General features: G+C 40.7%; 1 protein-coding gene across 1 annotated transcript in view; it reads left to right on the forward strand.

Moving 5' to 3' along the window:
* Positions 1-353: 353 nt before the first annotated feature.
* Positions 354-20,325, forward strand: part of slc5a10 (solute carrier family 5 member 10) — a 147,990-nt gene continuing 128,018 nt past the window's right edge. Inside the window, exons 1-4 of the mRNA XM_043711228.1 lie at positions 354-411; positions 5,260-5,439; positions 16,693-16,764; positions 18,029-18,133. Of these exons, the coding sequence (XP_043567163.1) occupies positions 5,329-5,439; positions 16,693-16,764; positions 18,029-18,133 (288 nt within the window). The 5' untranslated portion in view covers positions 354-411; positions 5,260-5,328. The remainder of the gene's footprint in view (positions 412-5,259; positions 5,440-16,692; positions 16,765-18,028; positions 18,134-20,325) is intronic.

A 20,325-nucleotide genomic window follows, 5' to 3' on the forward strand; every position in this document is an offset into this window, starting at 1 on the left:
GGAGATGGTTTGGAGGAGGTTTTCTTATGAGGGTAGGCTAAGCTTATTTACACTGCAGTTAGAGTGAGGGGTGACTTGATTGAACTGTATAAGGTCCTGAATGACCTTGACAAACTGGTTGTGAAAAATATTCTCTTGTTTTGGATCAGTCTAGAATGCGGGGGTACTTTTAAAATTAGGGGTCACATTTTCAGAACAGACCTGCAGATTTCTTTGAACTTCCTTGAAACCGTGCAAGAGGTCAAGGACTGATCAGACAGCAGGTGATATGATTGCCCTTTAATGAAGTACATCTTCCCTATTGTGTGGTGACCAACGTTGCACACAGTTTGCAGCTGGGGCCCAACCAAAGCTCTGGACAACGCCAACATGGCCTTCCTGCTCGTATACTCTATGCCATGACTGATAAAGGTATTTGTTCTGTATGCCACCTTGACTTCTTTATTAACCTCCCTTTCCACCTTCAAGTATCCCAAGGTCGCTCTATTCCTCTCTGCTTCCATGTCTCTTTCCATTTGTTGAGTACTTCCTTGTATAGCTCTTTCCAACGTGCATAACCTCACATTTATCAGGATCAACTTCCACCTGCCTATCTGACCAATCATTTATTTTGTCTGAACTACATCAACTGCCCTACTCTTATCCAAACACTTGGTCCCTTCCTTGAAAACTTGTTCTAGCTTTGTTAGGCATGATTTCCCTCCATTAAGCTATGCTGACTATCCCTGATCAAATGTAACCTCCAAATGGAGATTGCTTGATTCTTCACCAAAAGTTTCCCTATTGATGACCAATGGGATTCACTGGTTTACAGTCTCCTAGGCTAACTCTACCACCTTCTTGTAACATGGAACCATATTAGCAGTTCTCTAATCCTTTGTCACCTCCATTGTGGCCAGACACAATTTGAAAATTTGGGCGAGGATTCGTAGGATATAACCTGTCCAGATCTGGGCATTTCTCCACTTTTAAATCTATCAAAACCTTAATACCACCTCGCTGCTTATATCAATCTGCTCAAGAGCTTAACAGAGTTAGAGACAAAAAAACTGCCGATGCTGGAATCCCAAGTAGATAAGCAGGAGGCTGGAATAACGCAAATCAAACAGCATCAGGAGGTGGAGAAGTCCTGAAGACTGGTTATACCTGAAATTCCGACTTTTCCATGTCCTGATGTTGCCTGGCTTGCTGTGTTCCTCTGGCCGCCTGCTTGACTGCCAAGGACTTGGATCCTCCTCCCAAGTAAAGACCGATGTGAAGTACTCATTTAACACTCTCTACCAATGTCCTCCACCTACACGCACGGATTGACCCTTTGGTCCCTGGTAATTCTCTTCCCCCAAATGTACTGGTAAAATATCTTGGAATTCTCCCTAATCTTGTCTGCCTGCATTTTTTCATGCGCCCCCCCCACCCTTTCCTCTCCTAATTCCTTTCTTGAGTTTTCCCCTCCACTTTCAAAAGTCCTCTCGGGCATCTGTTGTTTTGCTCCTTTTTTTACCTATTATGTCATTTTTTTTCCCCTTTTTATCCAGTTTTGAATATTTCAAGAGATCCATGGGCCTGTTACTCCTATATTTCACCCTAAAGGGGACATGTTGGGCTTGTACTCCCCCAGTCCCTTTTTGAATGTTTCCTACTGGTCTACTGTACACTTATCCTCCACTAGCTGTTCCCAGTCTACTTTTGCAAGATCCTGTCTTATTTTAATACAATCTGCCTTATCCCAGTCCAAACCCCTTTTTTGCTGACCATCTTTCTTCCTTTCCATAACAAACTCAAAACGTACAATGTTGTAGTTATTATCCCTTTGAACACCTGTCCTGCCTCATTTCCCCAGAGTTAGATCTGCCACTGCACTGCCTCTTATAGGATGTTGATATAAAAAGCTCTCCTGTTTACATTTTGAAAACTCTGCCTCTCTAAGTCCTTTATGCTATGATAATTCCAATTGATATTGGGGTAGTGAAATCCTTTCACATAATTACTATCATTGTTTTCACATGCTTTAGTGAATTGACTATGCACCTGCTCATCAATTGCCTGTTGATGGTTCAGGTCTATAAATACACTCCTCACAGTATGACTAACCCCTTCATATTCCTAAATTATGCCTATAAATCCTCATTTGGTGACTCTTTCAATAAATACCAATTCCTCTTCACTGCAGTTACCGACTCCATAACAAACAATGCAACAGTACCTCCACGTTTACATCCTCCCCTGTCCTGTCTGAGATCTTGTTGTGCAGAGCAATTTTTTTTAAACTGACTCTCCCTTTTCTAGTTCTGTCTTTTTGTTTCTTTATTTGTTCCATTCCTTGCACCAATTCTTTTTTTGTCTGAAAATCTCTCCTGCCTTCCATTCCATTACCCTTTTCTTTTTACCCTCCTCTCCTTGCATTTTAAAACTTGTTCTGTCTCTAATGTTAGGCAAAAGTGAGGACTGCAGATGCTGGATAGCTTTTCCAGTACCACGCTAATCTTGACTCTAATCCTGTCTCTAATGTTGTCCAGTTCTGATGAAAGGCCAATGATCTGAAAATTGAGCTGATTTTTTTCTGTCCCCGAGTAGGTGACCTGAAGATTAGAGGTTGGTGTTAGGAGAATTAAGGGCCAGAAAGGTTATCCATCTCTGATTCTGAGCAATGTTCCAGGGCCAGCTTGGGAATAGGTTTGATTGCATGTGCCACAGAAAGGCCCAGTAAATTATGATGGTTAATGCTGTAGGACTCCCTCCCTGGTCTAACATGCTGATTCCTGCAGAAGGGCTCATGCCCGAAACATCGATTCTCCTGCTCCTTGGATGCTGCCTGACCTGCTGCACTTTTCCAGCAACACATTTTCAGCTAACATTTCTGGACCCTGTTATCAATGGCACATAACTTGGAAACTGTTCCACTAAAAATGGTGTAAATTTATTTAAACTACTAAGCAAAAGTGCATACAACAGCACTAGTTGTGCGGATGACCATCTGAGACAAAACTTAACTTGCCAATCAGTTGACCGATCTCCCAAGTGCATCTCCGGAGTGGTTGACCTGAACCATTTCACTTACCGCTGTAACATTGTCTTCAAGATCTGTCTTTATTCTCCTTTCTAGCAATGAAAGGTTTTTGACTGATTTGTTTTTTATTACATCAGTGTCCTGTATGTCGTGACTGTCAGGTTTACTTTCTCTGGGCCTCATGCTTGAATAAACACAGGTAGTTCTTCATGATGCTGTCTGTAATACCCAAAGGCATCATAGACATTTCAGGTGAGGCACAAGTATGTTAGTACCAGCACTCTTCAAATTGATTTAAGCCTATGTTGGTGCTGAGACTTCAGACCAGATAAATGGATCCAGCATTGGAGATTGATGGTGTTCTAATGCCCACAATAGTTCTTCAACCAGGGTCCCATTCCTCCTTCAAAGTTCCATTCCACCACCATGCGATAAACTCCACAGACTGAACTCAACCAGCTTAAATTTATCAAAAGGAAAGAAGAAAAGGATAGTTACAAAATTCAAAGTGGTTATTCAATAAAACAAGTGATGCCTTCAGTTGGAGATAATTATTTAGCCTCCATCATTTCACTGCTTGTACCAGAGGTAGGGTAAACCAGAGAAAGAGACAGAAAATCCAGCCCGTGGTAACTGCCCGTATGCTTGACCTTGTTTCCAACATTTCTGGTTTTATTTCAAGCCCCAACAGTATTGTTCTATTGTATATTGCAAAAGAGAACCTTCAGTTAATGGAAATAATAAGCCAAACCTGCTTTCTGATCTTAATTGATTTGTTCTTTCAATTTACAAAAACGTTAATGTTGCATGCAGTGAAAGGTGACGAAACATAATATGAAAACATTTGGGAAAAAAAAAGAGCTTCTGTTCTAAAGAAAGTTAAAGTTGCCGTAGATCCAGGGAAAGTGAGGACTGCAGATGTTGGAGAAATCAGAGTCTAGAATGGGGTGCTGGAAAAGCACAGCAGGTCAGGCAGCATCCGCAGAGCCGGAGAATCGACATTTTGGGCATAAGTCCTTCATCAGGAATGTAGGACTTATGCCCAAAATGTCGATTCTCCGGCTCTGCGGATGCTGCCTGACTTGCTGTGCTTTTCCAGTGCCACACTTTTCTACTCACTATAGACCAAAGCTATCATTGGATAGAGACAACTGGTAGTGAGTTTAGCCATGCCTAAGGTGAGGGCAAGATTGAGAAGGTGGGATTTCTGTGATTATACACCCAGTGCAGTACCTGCTTTTGGTATCTCTCTGCATTACAAATCAGCTGTCCAGCCAACTGAGCTAAACTCGACCCCTCCCAACCCTTGCTGCAGTTTCCTCGATGTATCCCTAATCAAACCGTCTAGCGACATTATTACATACCCATAGAATAGAAACCCTACAGTGTGGAAGCAGGTCATTCAGCCCATTGAGTCTACACTGACCCTCCATAGAGGCATCCCACCCCAGCCTTATAATCCTGCATTTCCCATGGCTAATCCACTTAAACTGTACATGCCTGGATGCTTTGGGCAGTTGAGCGTGGCCAACCCACCTAACCCGCACATCTTTGAACTGTGGGAGGAAATCCATGCAGACACAGACAATATGCAAACTCCACATACACAGTCAGCCGAGGGTGAACCTGAACCTAGGTCCCTGGTATTGTGAGACAACAGTGCTAAACACTTAGCCCCTGGAGAAGATAGGGCTTGAACCTAGATGACCTGGCTTTGAGTTAAGGGCACTACCACTACACTATAAAGAGCCGTTCTGTGTATTTTGAACAACACAATAATTGAACCAATTGTTATACAAGGGACAAAATAGTAAATCTGAAATAAAGGCTAAAAGTACTGACAACGCACAACAAATAGGTCACCACCTTTAAAGACTGTCTTACATCAGCATACGGTCTCCATTGAGAAAAGCTTTTTTCTATTTCAGAGCGGAGACACTTTTCATCCAAAAATTTTGCAAGGATAGCAACAAACTCAAAACATTTTAGGAAGTCTTTGCTAGTTAATAGATAATGACAGTCATGTGGAAACTGCTGCATCAAGTGTGAAAAGCAAAAGGTTGTTTGTGAGTGGTGTAATTAACTTTTCTGCGTGTTTACAGAGATTCCTGTCACAGTGATTAAAAGCTTTGCTTTTGAAATTGAAGAACAAACATCAATTACCGCATAGGTGGCACCTACTTCTCTTGCAATGGCTCATTGGGTTAGTACACAACATTTGATTGACATTCTTTTTTTTATATGTTAACCAGAGACTCCACTGGTAGCCAAACTCGAACTGTATTCGTACAGCTTCAACGTACACAAACTCAAGGGAAGCAATGGAGATGAATGGAACTGGCGGCTATTATTTCTCTGCTCAATCCTTCAGCATCTCTGATATTATAGTCATTGTGGCATATTTTGTGCTGAATGTATTTGTTGGAATATGGGTAAGTATTTGCCCTAACTTTCTTATCGCTGTCAGCTACAGACTTATTGCCAATTGTTTACTAATCTCTGCACTCTGGGTTTAACTTTGGCCTGTTAGCACCGGTCCTGCTGACCAAATAGGGAATTAGCAATTAAATCGGGATTATTGATTTATTGTGAGATTTGTCCATCCGGATCGCGGATGTACCTTTAGTAGAAAGGACTGTAGATGATGAATTAGCTTTGTCGTATTTGGTAAGATTTTCTTTTGTAGTTTTCCACAAAGGAACTTTCAAATGAAGTGGACTATAAATGTAGTCACAGTCATTTGAGATTCAAGAATCACCATTCAAGTTTCTGTCTTTTATATTTTCTAAGCGTAGAGTTAGTCACACAGCATGGAAACAGACCCTTCGGTCCAACCAGTCCATGCAGAACATAATCCCATCTGCCTGCTCCTGCCCCATCTTCCTCCAAACCTTTTCTATTCATGTACTTATCCACTCTCTTTTAAATGTTGTAATTGTACCCACATCCACCACCACTTCAGGAATTCAACCCACATGTGAACCACCCTCTATGTAAAATTGTGCCCCCCGTGTCTTTTCGAAACCTCGCTCCTCTTACCTTAAATCATGGAGATGTACAGCATGGAAACAGACCCTTCGGTCCAACTTGTCCATGCTGACCAGATATCCTAAATTAATCTAATCTAATTTGAAAGCATTTGGCCCATACCTCTCTAAACCCTTCCTATTCATATACCCATCCAGATGCCTTTTAAATGTTGTAATTGTACCAGATTCCATTACTTCCCCTAGCTCATTCCATAATCGCAACTCTCTTTGTGTGGAAAAAGTTGTCCCTTAGGTTCCTTTTGAATCTTTATCATCTCACCTTAAACCTAGGCCCTCCACTTTTGGATTTCCCTACCCTTGTCTATTTATCCTATCCATGCCCCTCATGATTTTATAAACATCTGTAATGTCACCCCTCAACCTCAGAAGCTCCAGGGAAAACAGCCCCAGCCTATTCAACCTCTCTCTGTAGCTCAAACCCTCCAACCCTGGCAACACGCTTAGATCCTTTCTGAACTCTCTCAAGTTGCACAACATCTTTCCTCTAGCTAGGAGACAAGAATCAAGTACAGTATTCTGAAACTGGCCCAACCAATGTCCGGTACATTCACAACATGACCTCAACTCCTATACTCAATGCACTGACCAATAAAGGCAAGCATGCCACATGCCCTTCTACTATCCTGTCTACCTGTGATTCCAGTTCAGCAATGTTGGTACCCACCTTTGGAGTAGGTGGGTCTGAACCGAGGGTTCCTGGGTCAGAGGTAGGGTCATTATCACTACACCATGAAAACTCTTAATCTTCTGTCTTATACAAGATATGCTTAAAATACCTTTCTGCATCTCCAGTATATAGAAAGCTTTGACACTAATATTTTTAATCTTGAAAGCCATTGGCAGTTTAATAGGCATTTTTACTGTTCCAGTTTAGACAACTGAATTTGTTTTAATTATCCTATCCACCAATTAATGCTAGACTAAGGTTCATATGCTGCACAATAGTCTTCTGCTAAATGTTTCCATTTGAAACCACTGGAAAGAAACTACATTATGCTCCAGTTTCTAAATTATTTAAACTACTGTCAATAGCTACAGCACTGATATTCAGGGCGTTGACTTCTTTGAAAAGTTCATGTGACTTTAATAGAATGTTTGTGACATAATGAAAGAAAAACTTAGAATCATTAAAAAAGAACAGCACATAAGGGCGGCTATTCAGCCCACTCATTTGCTTGCTGTATATTGAAAGAGTAGTCAGTCATGCCTTGTCTTGCATCCTCACCTTTTCTCTGTAATTTGTATATTCTCAACAATCTGTTCGACTCCTTTGCATAGTTATTTATGGAATTAGTTTACACCAATTTTCCAGAACCCTACAACTCAGGGGTTAAACGAACGATTTCCTATTTCATCAATGATTTTAGAGCTATAACCTCTGGTTGTTAATTGTCTCACCTGAGTATATAATTGTTCTTTAGCTTGCACTTTCCTTTTGCTGTCTCATGATCTAGGGCTTTCCCAGTTTCTCAATACAGCCACTGATTTTTATTTTAACATCAAGTAATGAATTAACTTTGTTCTTGCTTAACTGGAGACTTTGAGATTTAAAATGTAATAGCTTTATTGATGAATTAATTAGCTTTGTTGTCACATGCTCAAATGAGTACAGTGAAAAGTTTGTAATTCGCCACTTAAGCACTATCTTAGATGCAAAGGTACGGAGGTACAGCTCCTTTAATTACAAGATTAGTTACAGTGTAACAATGCCACCGATACACGGCGCCATCTTAGGCATAAAGTACTTGGTCCGATGTTTAGATACAGAATAGAGAAATGAAGAAAATAAAAGTCACATTATAGCTATACACTCTATGATCAAATTTAAAAGACAACCATCACAGTCTCAATCTATGGGATCTCCACAACAGACCAGTGCAGGGGTGGAGGGGCTCCATATGGTCTGACCCCTGGCTGCTGTCACACACTGCTCTGCACCCCACCCCCTTCACACTGGGTGGCTGGTCTCTGACGTTCCTGCTTCAGACATGATCTCTCAAGGAATTAAGGGCTACTGGGAGAGTGCGGGTAAGTGGAAATGCCCATCAACCATGATTAAATGGCAGAGTGGACTTAATGGGCCGAATGGCCTTAGTTCCACTTCTATGTCTTATGGTCTTATCTATGATTTTCAAAACTTCATTAGATTTGAAATGGTCCCATCAGGTTCAAGTTGGTAAATATTACATCACATTTCAAGAACGGGAGGAGGAAATAAACAGGAAACTACATGTCAGTGAGCTGGACATTAATTGTTGGGAAAGTGATGAAATGCATTAATAAGGAAATATTAACAGTGTGCTTCTAAAAGAATAGCATGATTAGCACAAGTCAGCCTGATTTTATTAAAGGGAAATCCTGATGGACATTTATTGGAGTGTGTTGAGGATGTAATTAGTAAGGTAGATAAAGGGAAATGAGTAGGTATAGTGTAGTTAAGTTTCCAAAAGGTATCTGATAATCTGCTGCACAAAGCCTAACATACAAATTAAGGCCACATGTAGATTGGTATAATACATTCATATGGAAAGAAGACTGGTTAAAAAAGAGGAAGCAGCGTGTGGTCAGAAATGAGACATTCTCATTGTGAGAAACAAAAGCTCACTCACTTTAATAATTTCAGTCCGAGACTAATTTCTGAATCAGCCATTTATTTGTACACCTATAGATGGGTGCTTTGTCTAATTACCTGGTAAGGTAATGACAAAATGCACACTAAATCCAACAAACTCTCGAAATTTATACAGTTTGAATCCCCATATTTTTCCTTATTCCATTGTCTGTTCCCTGCTTCGCTTACGTCACTCATTTCCTTAAGACTGATCACAAAACTTCTGTTTATCCTGTTTTGTCCGTGACAAACTCTTATCTCTGACTCCCATAAGGGTGTTTTACGTCAGTCTATTGTAGATTATTGATTAGGCATATCTTTTCTTCTATCAGCATCTATTTCCATCCAGAGGCCACTTTGACCTCTTTGATTAGGGTTTGTTCTTGTGTCCCCGTGTAAGGGGGAAACAGATGCTTTCCTGTTTGCCCATATATCCACCATTGTTCTGTATTCATGTCTCATGCTTTCTTTTTGCTGAATATGTATTTTCTCATTCCTATTCTGTATCAGAATTTATACTTGCAGAAATAACATTAATTCATTTATATCCCACATCATGTTGACAGGGCAATGAATTGTGTGTCACAATTAAGGCATGGGGCCTTAGTTATTTCTTATCTTCAATTAATGACTTTGAAGATGAGGCAGAAAAATATGTTTAATAATGTTTAGATCTGATGATGGGCATGCTAGACCATTCAGCAGTAGGTCAACCACATTGCTATAGTTCTGGGAAATAAAAGCAAGGATGGCAGATTTACTTTCCTTAGTGAACATTAGTGAACCATATAGATTTTTATAGCAGTTGACAATGGTTTTGTGGATGCATAGTTTTTAACTCCAGATGTTGCATTTAATTTACATTTCAAAGATTGCCATTGTGGGATTAAATTTATAATCCCAAGGCAATCAGCCTGAATCTCTGATTTAATCAGTCCAGTGGCATTATCACTAGACTACCACTCTGCGTTGGTCTTTATTGGATTGGAGTACAAGAGTAAATAAATTTCTTCAAGTGTATGGGGTTTTGGGAACACTATATTTGGACTACTGTGTGCAGTTTTGTTTCCCAAATTTAAGAAAAAGATTTTGTTGGCAATACACTAAATGTTTAAAGAATGTTGCAGGTTGCAAGAGGATTTGGATAAAAACCAGAACTAGGCTGAGAGGTGGCAAATGGAGTTCAATGCAGATAAATGTGAGGTGATTCACTTTGGGAAGAATAACAGGGATGCAGAATCCCAGGATAAATGGGTGATCATGTTGGACTGAGATGTGGTTAAATTCTTCACTTAAATGGTTGTTTTAACATAGAGACAGACAGCAGAACCAAATCAGGAGGTGAAAGTGAGGACAGAAGATGCTGGAGATCAGAGTCAAAAAGTGTGGTGCTGGAAAAGCACAGCTGGTCAGGTAGCATCCGAGGAGCAGGAGAGTCGACATTTCAAGCATAAACTGTTCATCCATTCCCGATGAAGAGCTTATGCTTGAAACATCGACTCTCCTGCTCCTCGGATGCTGCCTAACCAGTTGTGCTTTTCCATCACCACACTTTTTGACAGCGGAACCAAATCAACCTTTCTACCTCTGTATTCACAACACAGTAAAATTAAACCATGGAAGACTTTCAAATAGTTACTCCATTAGTTACTAACCAGGCTCCTGAATAATTAATCCTCGACTTTGTGAATAATTAATTTCTAGACAACAGTTTGTACCTTAACAGACTTAACCAGTTATTAGATACACAATAACTTTAGTAGAGGGAAAATTAAATAACATAGTAAACTGATTAAACTCAAAAACTTTTGTTTTTAGCCCTCGTTCAGACACAAAAATAATGAATACAGTTAGAGGATAAAGAAACGATAACAGATCTGGCCAGATTATATAAATGACTTTCACAATGCATTGTTTCACAGGCATAAATGTGGGTTCATTGGTTGCTTTTCTCACAACATTGCTTAGGATCATCCTCTCAGTTCACCCAGGCAAAGCTGGCAATACTTCTAACTCAGCTTTCTGCTCTTTGGGCTTCTGGTTAATGGTGTAGCAGATTAGGCAGGGAGTTTTCAAATCTACATGCTGTCTGAGCAGCAGCACAGAACCATTTCTCAGAAAGCATAGTTTTAAAAAAAAACTTTAACTCTGCTTCCACCCTGATAGACGGACTGACTTTTCCTGAGGTCTCAGTTCTCATTCAACAACAGCCATTTGTTTGAACATCGGGTCTCTTCCAGACTTGCTGGATCGAATTCCCAGGTACTGACCTCATTAACAGCCAACTTCTGCACCCACAGTGTTCTTCCTGGCGCTGCTGTGTCTGTTAGACCCCTTTAAATTAAGGCTTAGCCTGCAATTAGCCTCCAGGCCTGGCCACACAAACAAAACTTGTTAGTTCTGTTTATCATAACTGTCCCAAAGTCCACACATCATTTCCAGCTCACAATTCAGAACTGATGAAAGAAAATAATAAAAATAATGAAAATCAGTGAGGGCTCTGATATGATTGTGAATTTTTTTCCAACTCAGTATTCCATAAGGATGTGAAATCACATAATGGAAACATTTAAAGCTGGGGTTTGGTCTCTCAGGGAATCAAGTGTTATGGGGCAGTGGAATTGAAGCCCAACATAAGCCATGATTGTACAGAATGACACCGTATTCTTGACAGTCCATGTGGTCTGCTTCTGCTTTCATGTGTTCTTGAGTTTAAAATTACTTCATTTGAATATGGGGTGGTACGGTGGCTCAGTGGTTAGCACTGTTGCGTCACAGCACCAGGGATCTGGGTTCAATTCCAGCCTCAGGCGACTGTCAGTGTGGGGTTTGCACATTCTCCTCATGTCAGTGTGGGTTCCCTTTGGGTGCTCCAGTTTCCTCCTACAGTCCAAAGATGTGCAGGTCAGGTGAATTAGCCATGCTAAATTACCCATAGTGTTAGGTGCATTAGTCAGAGGGAGGGTCTGGGTGGGTTACTCCCTTGGGGGGGTTCATGAGGACTTGTTGGGCCGAAGGGCTTGTTTCCACGCTGTAGGGAATCTAATGTAATATTATTGAACTCAAAACATCAACTCTATTGCAGATGCTGATAGACCTGTTGAGTTTCTCCAGCACTTCCTGTTTTTATTTCAGATCTCTAGCATTCTCCAGTATTTTTCCTATTTTTGTATGTAGCTGACAGTACTTGACAGCTTTACTCTGGACATGCGCAGATTGTAAAGGTAACAACTAGGATGGCCTATGGATCCCTAACTCTCAAATACTGTCATCAAGTTTCAGTTTCTTGTAGACACATTTTATTTAAGTTTGTGTAACTTGTGATTTCACTTTCCAAATTTAGTTCCTATGTTGAAGTGGGATGATTAATGCCAAGGTACAGTTTCATGACAATCTGAATGGAAACAGGACTTGGAAGGTTAAATACGAATACCGATTGAATACATTTCTTGCATTCCTTTGAATGTGGAAGACTGATGGAAGATCTGATCAAGGTGTTTTAAATATTAGAAACATTTCAACAGAGTGAATACAGAGAAACAATTTCCACTGGTAATAAAATCAAGAACAAGGAGGGACAAATATTTAAATTTAGAGCTAGTAGGTTTAGGAGGGAAATGAAGAAAAATGGAAATATAGAATTTGTTCCTCCAATAAAGGAAAGGATGTATTGTTGCAACTATACACTGCATTGGTGAGACTGTACCTGGAGTATTTTTGCTCAGTTTTGGTTCCCTTATTTGAGGAATAAGTAGCGGCTTTGGAGGCAGTTCAGAGGAAGTTCATTAGATTGATCCCAAAGCTGAGGGGTTTGTCGTATGAAGAGAGATTGAACAGTTTAGGCCTATCCTGTCTAGAATTTAGAAGCACGAGGGGAGATCAAATAGAGGTATTCAAGATGATAAAAGGAGTGGATAAAATAGACGTGGAGTGGATGCTTACACTTATGGGGCATTCTAGGACGAGAGGTCATAGTCGTAGGTCATAGGATAAGGCGGAGCAAATTTAAACCAGAGTTGAGGAGGAACTACTTCTCCCAGAGGGTTGTGAATCTGTGGAATTTGCTACCCCACAGTGCAGTGGATGTTGGGACAGTGAGTAAATTTAAAGAGTTAGATTTTAAATTGGTAATGGGTTGAAGAGTTGTGGGGAGAGGGCAGAAAAATGGGGGCGAGGAGCATATCAGCCTGATCAAACAGAGGAACAGACTCAATGGGTCAAATGGTCTTGAATCTTATTAACTTATGAATAGCTGATTGATTCCAGGGAATTGAAATACTCTAGGCTGAGGTTGAAGATGAGTATGTGGATTTGGCCTATAGATGTACAATGTCTTAATCAAATGAAGTAGTAGATTTGATGGACTGAATGGACTAGTTCCATTCCTAGTATGCAATCACTTGTTTTGTGCCCAAGTTTAGTTTCTCCTTTAGTCTGTTGAAGTTTTCTTACATACTGTCCTCTCTCCAGATTAATGTCCTCTTGAAAGAACCTGAGTGGGTATCATCTCAAAAAGTGGAAGAATATATTTTTTAAAATTCATTCATGGGATATGGGCATCACTGTTTAAGCCAGTCTTCATTTCCAAGGAAACATTCCACAGACTATAGCTCAAGTAGGTGACCCATATTTGTATGTGAACCTAAACTGGGAACAAGTCTTAACAAGAAGAGGCCTTTTTTCTTGGTCATAACATATTTCTTGCAGAGGAGAAAGTGAGGTCTGCAGACCTCATTCCTGAAGAAGGGCATGTGCCCGAAACGTCGAATCTTCTGTTCCCTAGATGCTGCCTGACCTGCTGTGCTGTTCCAGCAATAAAGTTTCAACCATATTTCTTGCAGAGTCTCAAACGTTAGTTTCTATCAGTGGTAGCTTTTAGATTGTTCCATTGTTGCCTGGATTCCATATTGCAACAGCTCTGGTTCTACAACCTTGATGTGAAATGGTTCTATGGCACTTGATTTCTCTACTGTAGCTGTGTGTCATGGTTTCTGTGGGCTATAGTGGCAAAGCTTATTGTGAGCTGTTTTGTTTGTAGCCTTCTCAGTTTGTTCTTTGTGTTGATAACTCAAAGTTTTAATCTTTGCTCTAAAGGAATTTTTAACTTTACCTATGGGAGCACTGATATATTTACTTCCAAGCTGAACCTCTAACTAGGCATGTTCCTAAAGATTCTTGCATCTATTGGGTGTGACTCAGCTTTAAGCTCTTTCTAGCCCACACAGTATCTTATGCATTCTTTTCAGGCCTGAAGTAAGGGCTTTAGCCCAGATTGCCATGTCTCCCTTGTTGTTCTTTCCACAGTGCTTGTATATTCAAGTGCCTGCAGGTACAGGCTGTCTATATAAATGGTTCTTCAAGTAGTAATGTGTTTAATACTATAATCTCAAATGCTATAATTTAATCTTCTGAATACCTCTTATTCTGGGTCCAGTAGAAGTTTTCAAGTCGTAGCATTAAGCAACGATGCCCACTGCTGATCACCATCTGGTACTTTGGAGTAGAAGGATGCTGTCACCAATCCTCTTTCCTTGACTGGATCTAAAGGTCCATTCAGTTTAAGTGATAGAGCAACAACTACATTTTGTCTTGAGCAAGATTTAGTTTATTGAATGATGTCAATCAGATACAAATTACATTTTTGAAGTAAACATTGTAACTCCGGCCATAGGAACATAGAAGATAGGAGCAGGGGGAGGCCATTCAGCCCTTCAAGCCTGCTCTGCCATTCTTCACAATCTTGATTGATTGTCCAACTCAACAGCCTAATCCTGCTTTCTCCCTAATACCTTTTGATCCTCTGTGCCACAAGTGCTATATCTAGCCGCCTCTTGAATACATTCAATGTTTTGACATCAATTATGAGGACATCTATGAGATCTTCACTTCAAAAGGTCCCCCAAAGCTCTTCTGCACCCATTCAAGCTATGACTTCAGATTGGTGAAGCTTAATGCAGTATCCAACATTAACTCTTACAGAACCATTACAAACGCACGTGATTTTGAACACCTTTATCAAATTTCGTCTCAATCTTTTCTGTCCAAGGAGAACAGCAACAGCTTCTCTAATCTATCTTTATAACCAAAATCCCTCATTCCTGGAACTATCCGCATCATTCTTTTCTGCACCCGTGCTAAAGTTTTACATATTTTCTAAAATGTCCAGAATTGATACAATACCACAGGCAAGGCCAAAACAATGTTTTATTATGGTTTGTAAATAGCTTCCTTACTCTTGTATTCTATGCCACTATTTACAAAGGATTCCATATCTCTTGCAAACTTTCTCAACCTGACAAGATCCTCATTTGTGCACATATACCCAGAGGTTCTTTTGTTCCTGCACACCTTTCAGTTTCCTTTCCCATCAAGTCTATTGAGGAACTCAGAACTGATAAGGGAACCTTCTTCTATTTCCTCTTCATTTGCTGCCTTTGCTTTGTGGGCTACTTGGAGCAAGAAAAGGAAGGCTTGTATTTCCAAAGCACTTTTATGACTTCAGAGCACCATACGTCTCTTTAAAACTGATCAAGTACTCTATGAAGTGTAGTTACTACTACAGGAAACTCAGTTGCCAATTTGTACAACAATATATGACACACAGTAATGTGATAATGATAAGAAAATCTGTCTCCGTGATATTGGTTGAAGCTTAATCCACTTCTCACCACTGAAATCGGAGCTTATTATGGGGCGACAGACGAGGCCTTAATTTAATGTCCCATTTGAATCGCATATACTTCCTCAGTAAGTACTAGCTGTATGTATTCCTTTGTACTGGTTACAGATCTTTAGTAAATAATTTAACAAAATATCCCTCCCCAGTTGACTTTTACATACTGTTTCAATGTTTTTTATCCTTCCCCCTATCTAGATATTCATGAAATGAATATAAATTGTTGTGGTATGTGGAATTTAAATGCATTCAGCCTAGTTTGTTGAGACAATGACCTGTAGCCCTTGAAACTTCTGAGATATTTGCATTCCTCCAATTCTGACTCCTTGTGCATCCCTGATTTTTAATGCTTCAGCATTATTGGCTGTACCTTCAGATGACCAAGACCCTATGTTCTCAAACATCTTTCTTAATTCTCTCAACCCCTTTCTCCTCCTTTCATATGCTCTTTAAGACATACCACGTAGACTAAACCGTCGGTCACTTCTCTTAATAACTCCTTATGTGGCTCAGCATTCATTTTTCCTCAGTTATGGAGCACCTTAGATTTGTAACAATGTCAGGGACTGTACAAATAGGAACAAAAATAGAAATTGCTGGGAAAGCAAATCTGGTAGCATCTGTGGAGAGAAATCAGTGTTAATGTTTCAGGTCCAGTGACTCTTCCTCAGAATGGGTATAATTAAGAATAATTTCTGAAAGGAGGAGGCAGGGGTGTAGTGGCATATTACAGGGTTAGTATTCTGGGAAAACCAGGGTAATATTGTAAGAAGGAGAAAGTGAGGTCTGCAGATGCTGGAGATCAAAGTTGAAACTTTATGGATGCTGCCTGACCTGCTGCGCTTTTCCAGCAGCACATTTTCAGCTCTGATCTCCAGCATCTGCAGCCCTCACTTTCTCCTCGAAGATTAATACTGTAAGAACATGGGTTCACATCCCACCATGGCAGTGAGTGAATTTGAAGTTGAAAGAATGAGTCTGGAACTGAAAACTGGTTTCACGAATGGTGACCATAAAGCTACCAACAATTTTTGTAAAATCCCACCTGCCCCACTAATGTCCTTCAGGGAAGGAAATCTGCTGCCCTTCCCTCGTCTGGCCAATACGTGACTCTAAACGTACAGCAATATGGCTGACTTTTAAATGCCGCTTGAAATGGTCTCACAAGCCTCGTGTGTCAAGGGTGGTAGGGGATGGATAAGAAATGCTAGCTCAAGTCTCATGAATGACTAGATATAATGAAAATCCAGCGTATTCTTATGATTAGTGTGATTTGTTTCTACAGTCATGTAATGTTCTTTGTCTTAGCAACATCCTGCTTAATGCCTCTTATTTTCCTTCTTTACAGTCCACATGCAGAGTAAGCAGGAACACACTCAGTGGATACTTTCTTGCAGGTAGAAATATGGCATGGTGGCCTGTAAGTATTGACGTATCCATTTTCTTTTAAAATGTTAAGACAGAGACTGAAAATACAGTTAACTTAAGCTTCTCACAGGCACTAGATGGAAAACCTGTATAAAGTGTCACAGTTGGTCAGCAAGGTTAGAGTATATAGGATAAAAGGGACAATAGCAGATTAGATACAAAGTTGATTTAAGGGGTGCCTCAGTGGTTAGCACTGCTGCTTCTCAGTATCAGGGACCTGGGAATTAATTCTAGCCTTGGGTGACTGCATGGAGTTTGTACATTCTCCCGGTGTCTGTGTGGGTTTCCTCCGGGTGCTCTGGTTTCCTCCCACAGTCCAAAGATATACAGGTTAGGTGGATTGGCCATGCTAAATTGACCAAAGTGTCCTGGTATTTGCAGGATAGGTGGATTATCCATAGGAAAAGCTGGATTATAGGGATAGGTGGGGGTGGGTCTGGGTGGGATGCTCTTCAGATGCTCAATGTGGACTCAGTGGGCTGAATGGCCTGCTTCCACACTGTAGGGATTCTATGAAGTGACAGTACACAGGGATCAATGGGAGAAGTTTGTTTTTCAAACTGGCAGAAGATAAGTAAATTTGCCATAGTCCCACTGTAAGGTTCCCAGAGGAAAGTGACAGGACTCGTGCTTTTCTGGATGGGTCTTAAACCTTCAGCTGTCTGCTTCAGAGATGAGAATGTTACACATTGAAACATTATATCAGTGTGTAATGTCTTGTAATCTACATGAAAACGATTCCATCCCATGTGTGCCCCATAATTACAACTGTGCGAAGGAAGGCAAAAACTCTGGCATTTTCTTGTGGACATTCATTGAACACATTGATCAAATCCATCGCTTTTGGTGATGGTTAAATGGCACAAGGAGACAGTGGGGGGAATGAAAATAAAGTTCAAGTGTACAAAAGATATTGTAGGTTATAAGTTAAATTCTTGAGGAGGATCAACTTTACACATAGCTAGGACTTTTTTATGTTAAACTTGGATGAAACTATTTTCGATATTTGTATAAACTGCATTAGTTTGTAATTTTTATATACATCATCCTTTCACTGTCAACATAATTGCTATTTTGATATAAATACCCCTGGCCAGTTGTCTTTTTAGTGTAATAATCTTTTTAATGTAAAGAACTAAGAAATTTATTCTGAACAGTGTAGGTGCAATACATGGCTTTGACTTTAGGTGGCATTCACTGACCATTTTGCAGAAGTCCAGAGTAGATGTCACCTTTTTCCTCTCATCTTTTTCTAGATTGGGGCATCGTTATTTGCCAGCAGTGAAGGCTCCGGACTGTTCATTGGGCTGGCTGGCACTGGGGCAGCTGGAGGAATTGCTGTGGCTGGATTTGAGTGGAATGTAAGATTAACATTGATCTTGAAAAATGTGTATTAGGCATTACTTTGAGTGATTGGTGAGGCAAAAATAAATGTTTCAAATTGCAGTTTTTCCAATATCTGTCACTACAGTTCTCTGTAGTATAAATCATTATGTTTTAACTGTTTGACACATTAAACAGTTGGTGGGTGCCAAGCAATGAATACACTTGTATCCTCCTTACGTACTGCATCATGAACATCAATGATCCTCAGTTGATTGTAGCTTGGGTTAACTGTGGAATAATGCTGACTATCTTTGCCCCCAATCTCTGAAGAATTCATCACAGCAGCTGTTCTTGTCAACTGAGTGAAAATCCTCCGTTATCAGTTGGCTTAGATATTGGTTCAAATTGTGGTGTTCTTTTTATTTATGGAGGGTGAAATCCTGGTGTTTTTTAAGAGCCTATGAAATTGCATTAGGAATATGTCAAAGCCTGTCCACCATCTACAAGGCACAAGTCAGGTGTAAGATGGGACACTTGAACTTGCAGCGTGGGTTGGTACCTGGGACTTCGATGTTGTGGCTATTACGGAGACATGGCTAGAACAGGGACAGGATTGGCTGTTGCAGGTTCCAGGATTTAAATGTTTTAGTAGGGTCAGAGGTGGGGGTAAAAGAGGGGGAGGTGTGGCATTGCTTGTCAAAGATAGTATTACAGTGGTGGAAAGGACGATGGATGAGGACTTGCCATCTGAGGTAGTTTGGGCTGAGGTTAGGAATAGGAAAGGTGAGGTCACCCTGTTAGGAGTCTTTTACAGGCCTCCTAATAGTCCTAGAATCATTGAAGAAAGGATAGGGAAGGTGATTCAGGAGATGAGTGACAGTAATAGGGTGGTTGTTATGGGGGACTTTAACTTTCCGGATATTGATTGGGAAAGCTATAGCTCAAGTTCGTTAGATGGGACAGTGTTTGTTCAATGTGTGCAGGAGAGTTTCCTGACACAATATGTAGACAGGCCAACAAGAGGTGAGGCCATACTGGATTTGGTTCTGGGTAACAAACCAGGCCAGGTGTTAGAATTAGAGGTAGGTGAGCACTTTGGGGATAGTGACCATAATTCGGTGATTTTTACACCCGTGATGGAGAGGGATAAGTGTGTACTACAGGGCAAGAATTATAGCTGGGGTAAGGGAAATTATGATGCGGTGAGGCATGACTTAGGATGTGTGGCTTGGAAAAGTAGACTCCAAGGCAAGAGTGTAAATGATATGTGGAACTTGTCCAAGGGGCAACTATTGAGTGTCCTTGATAATTATGTACCTGTCAGGCAGGAAGGAAAGGGTCGTGCGAGGGAGCCGTGGTTTAATAAGGAATTGGAATCCCTTGTTAAATGGAAGAGGGCGGCCTATCTCAAGATGAGACGTGAAGGTTCAATTGGGGCGATTGAGAGTTATAGGGTAGCCAGGAAGGACCTGAAGAGAGAGCTAAAAGCAGCAAGGAGGGGACATGAAAGGTCCTTAGTCGGTAGGATTAGGGAAAACCCTAAGGCTTTCTATAGGTATGTTAGGAATAAAAGAATGACTAGGGTAGGAATAGGTCCAGTCAAGGATAGTAGTGGGAAGTTGCGTGTGGAGGCGGAAGAGATTGGGGAGACACTGAATGAATACTTTTCTTCAGTATTCACTCAGGAACAGGGCATTGTTGTCGATGAGAATACTGAGGCACAAATAAGTAGAATGGATGGCTTTGAGGTATGTAGAGAAGAGGTGTTGGAAATCCTGGAAAAGGTAAAAATAGATAAGTCCCCTGGGCCTGACGGTATTTATCCTAGGATTCTCTGGGAAGCAAGGGAGGAGATTGCAGAGCCATTGGCCTTGATTTTTATGTCCTCTTTGTCTACAGGAGTAGTCCCAGAAGACTGGAGGATAGCAAATGTGGTTCCCTTGTTCAAAAAGGGGAGTAGGGATAGCCCTAGTAACTATAGGCCGGTGAGTCTCACTTCCGTTGTGGGCAAAGTCTTAGAGAGAATTGTAAGGGATAGGATTTATGAACATCTGGATAGGAATAATGTGATCAAGGATAGTCAGCATGGTTTTGTGAAGGGCAAGTCGTGCCTCACAAACCTTATTGAATTCTTCGAGAAGGTGACTAAGGAGGTGGACGAGGGGAAAGCAGTAGATGTGGTGTATATGGATTTTAGTAAGGCGTTTGATAAGGTTCCCCACGGTAG

The sequence above is a fragment of the Chiloscyllium plagiosum genome, chromosome 21 (genome assembly GCF_004010195.1).
Source record: "Chiloscyllium plagiosum isolate BGI_BamShark_2017 chromosome 21, ASM401019v2, whole genome shotgun sequence".
NCBI lineage: Eukaryota > Metazoa > Chordata > Chondrichthyes > Orectolobiformes > Hemiscylliidae > Chiloscyllium > Chiloscyllium plagiosum.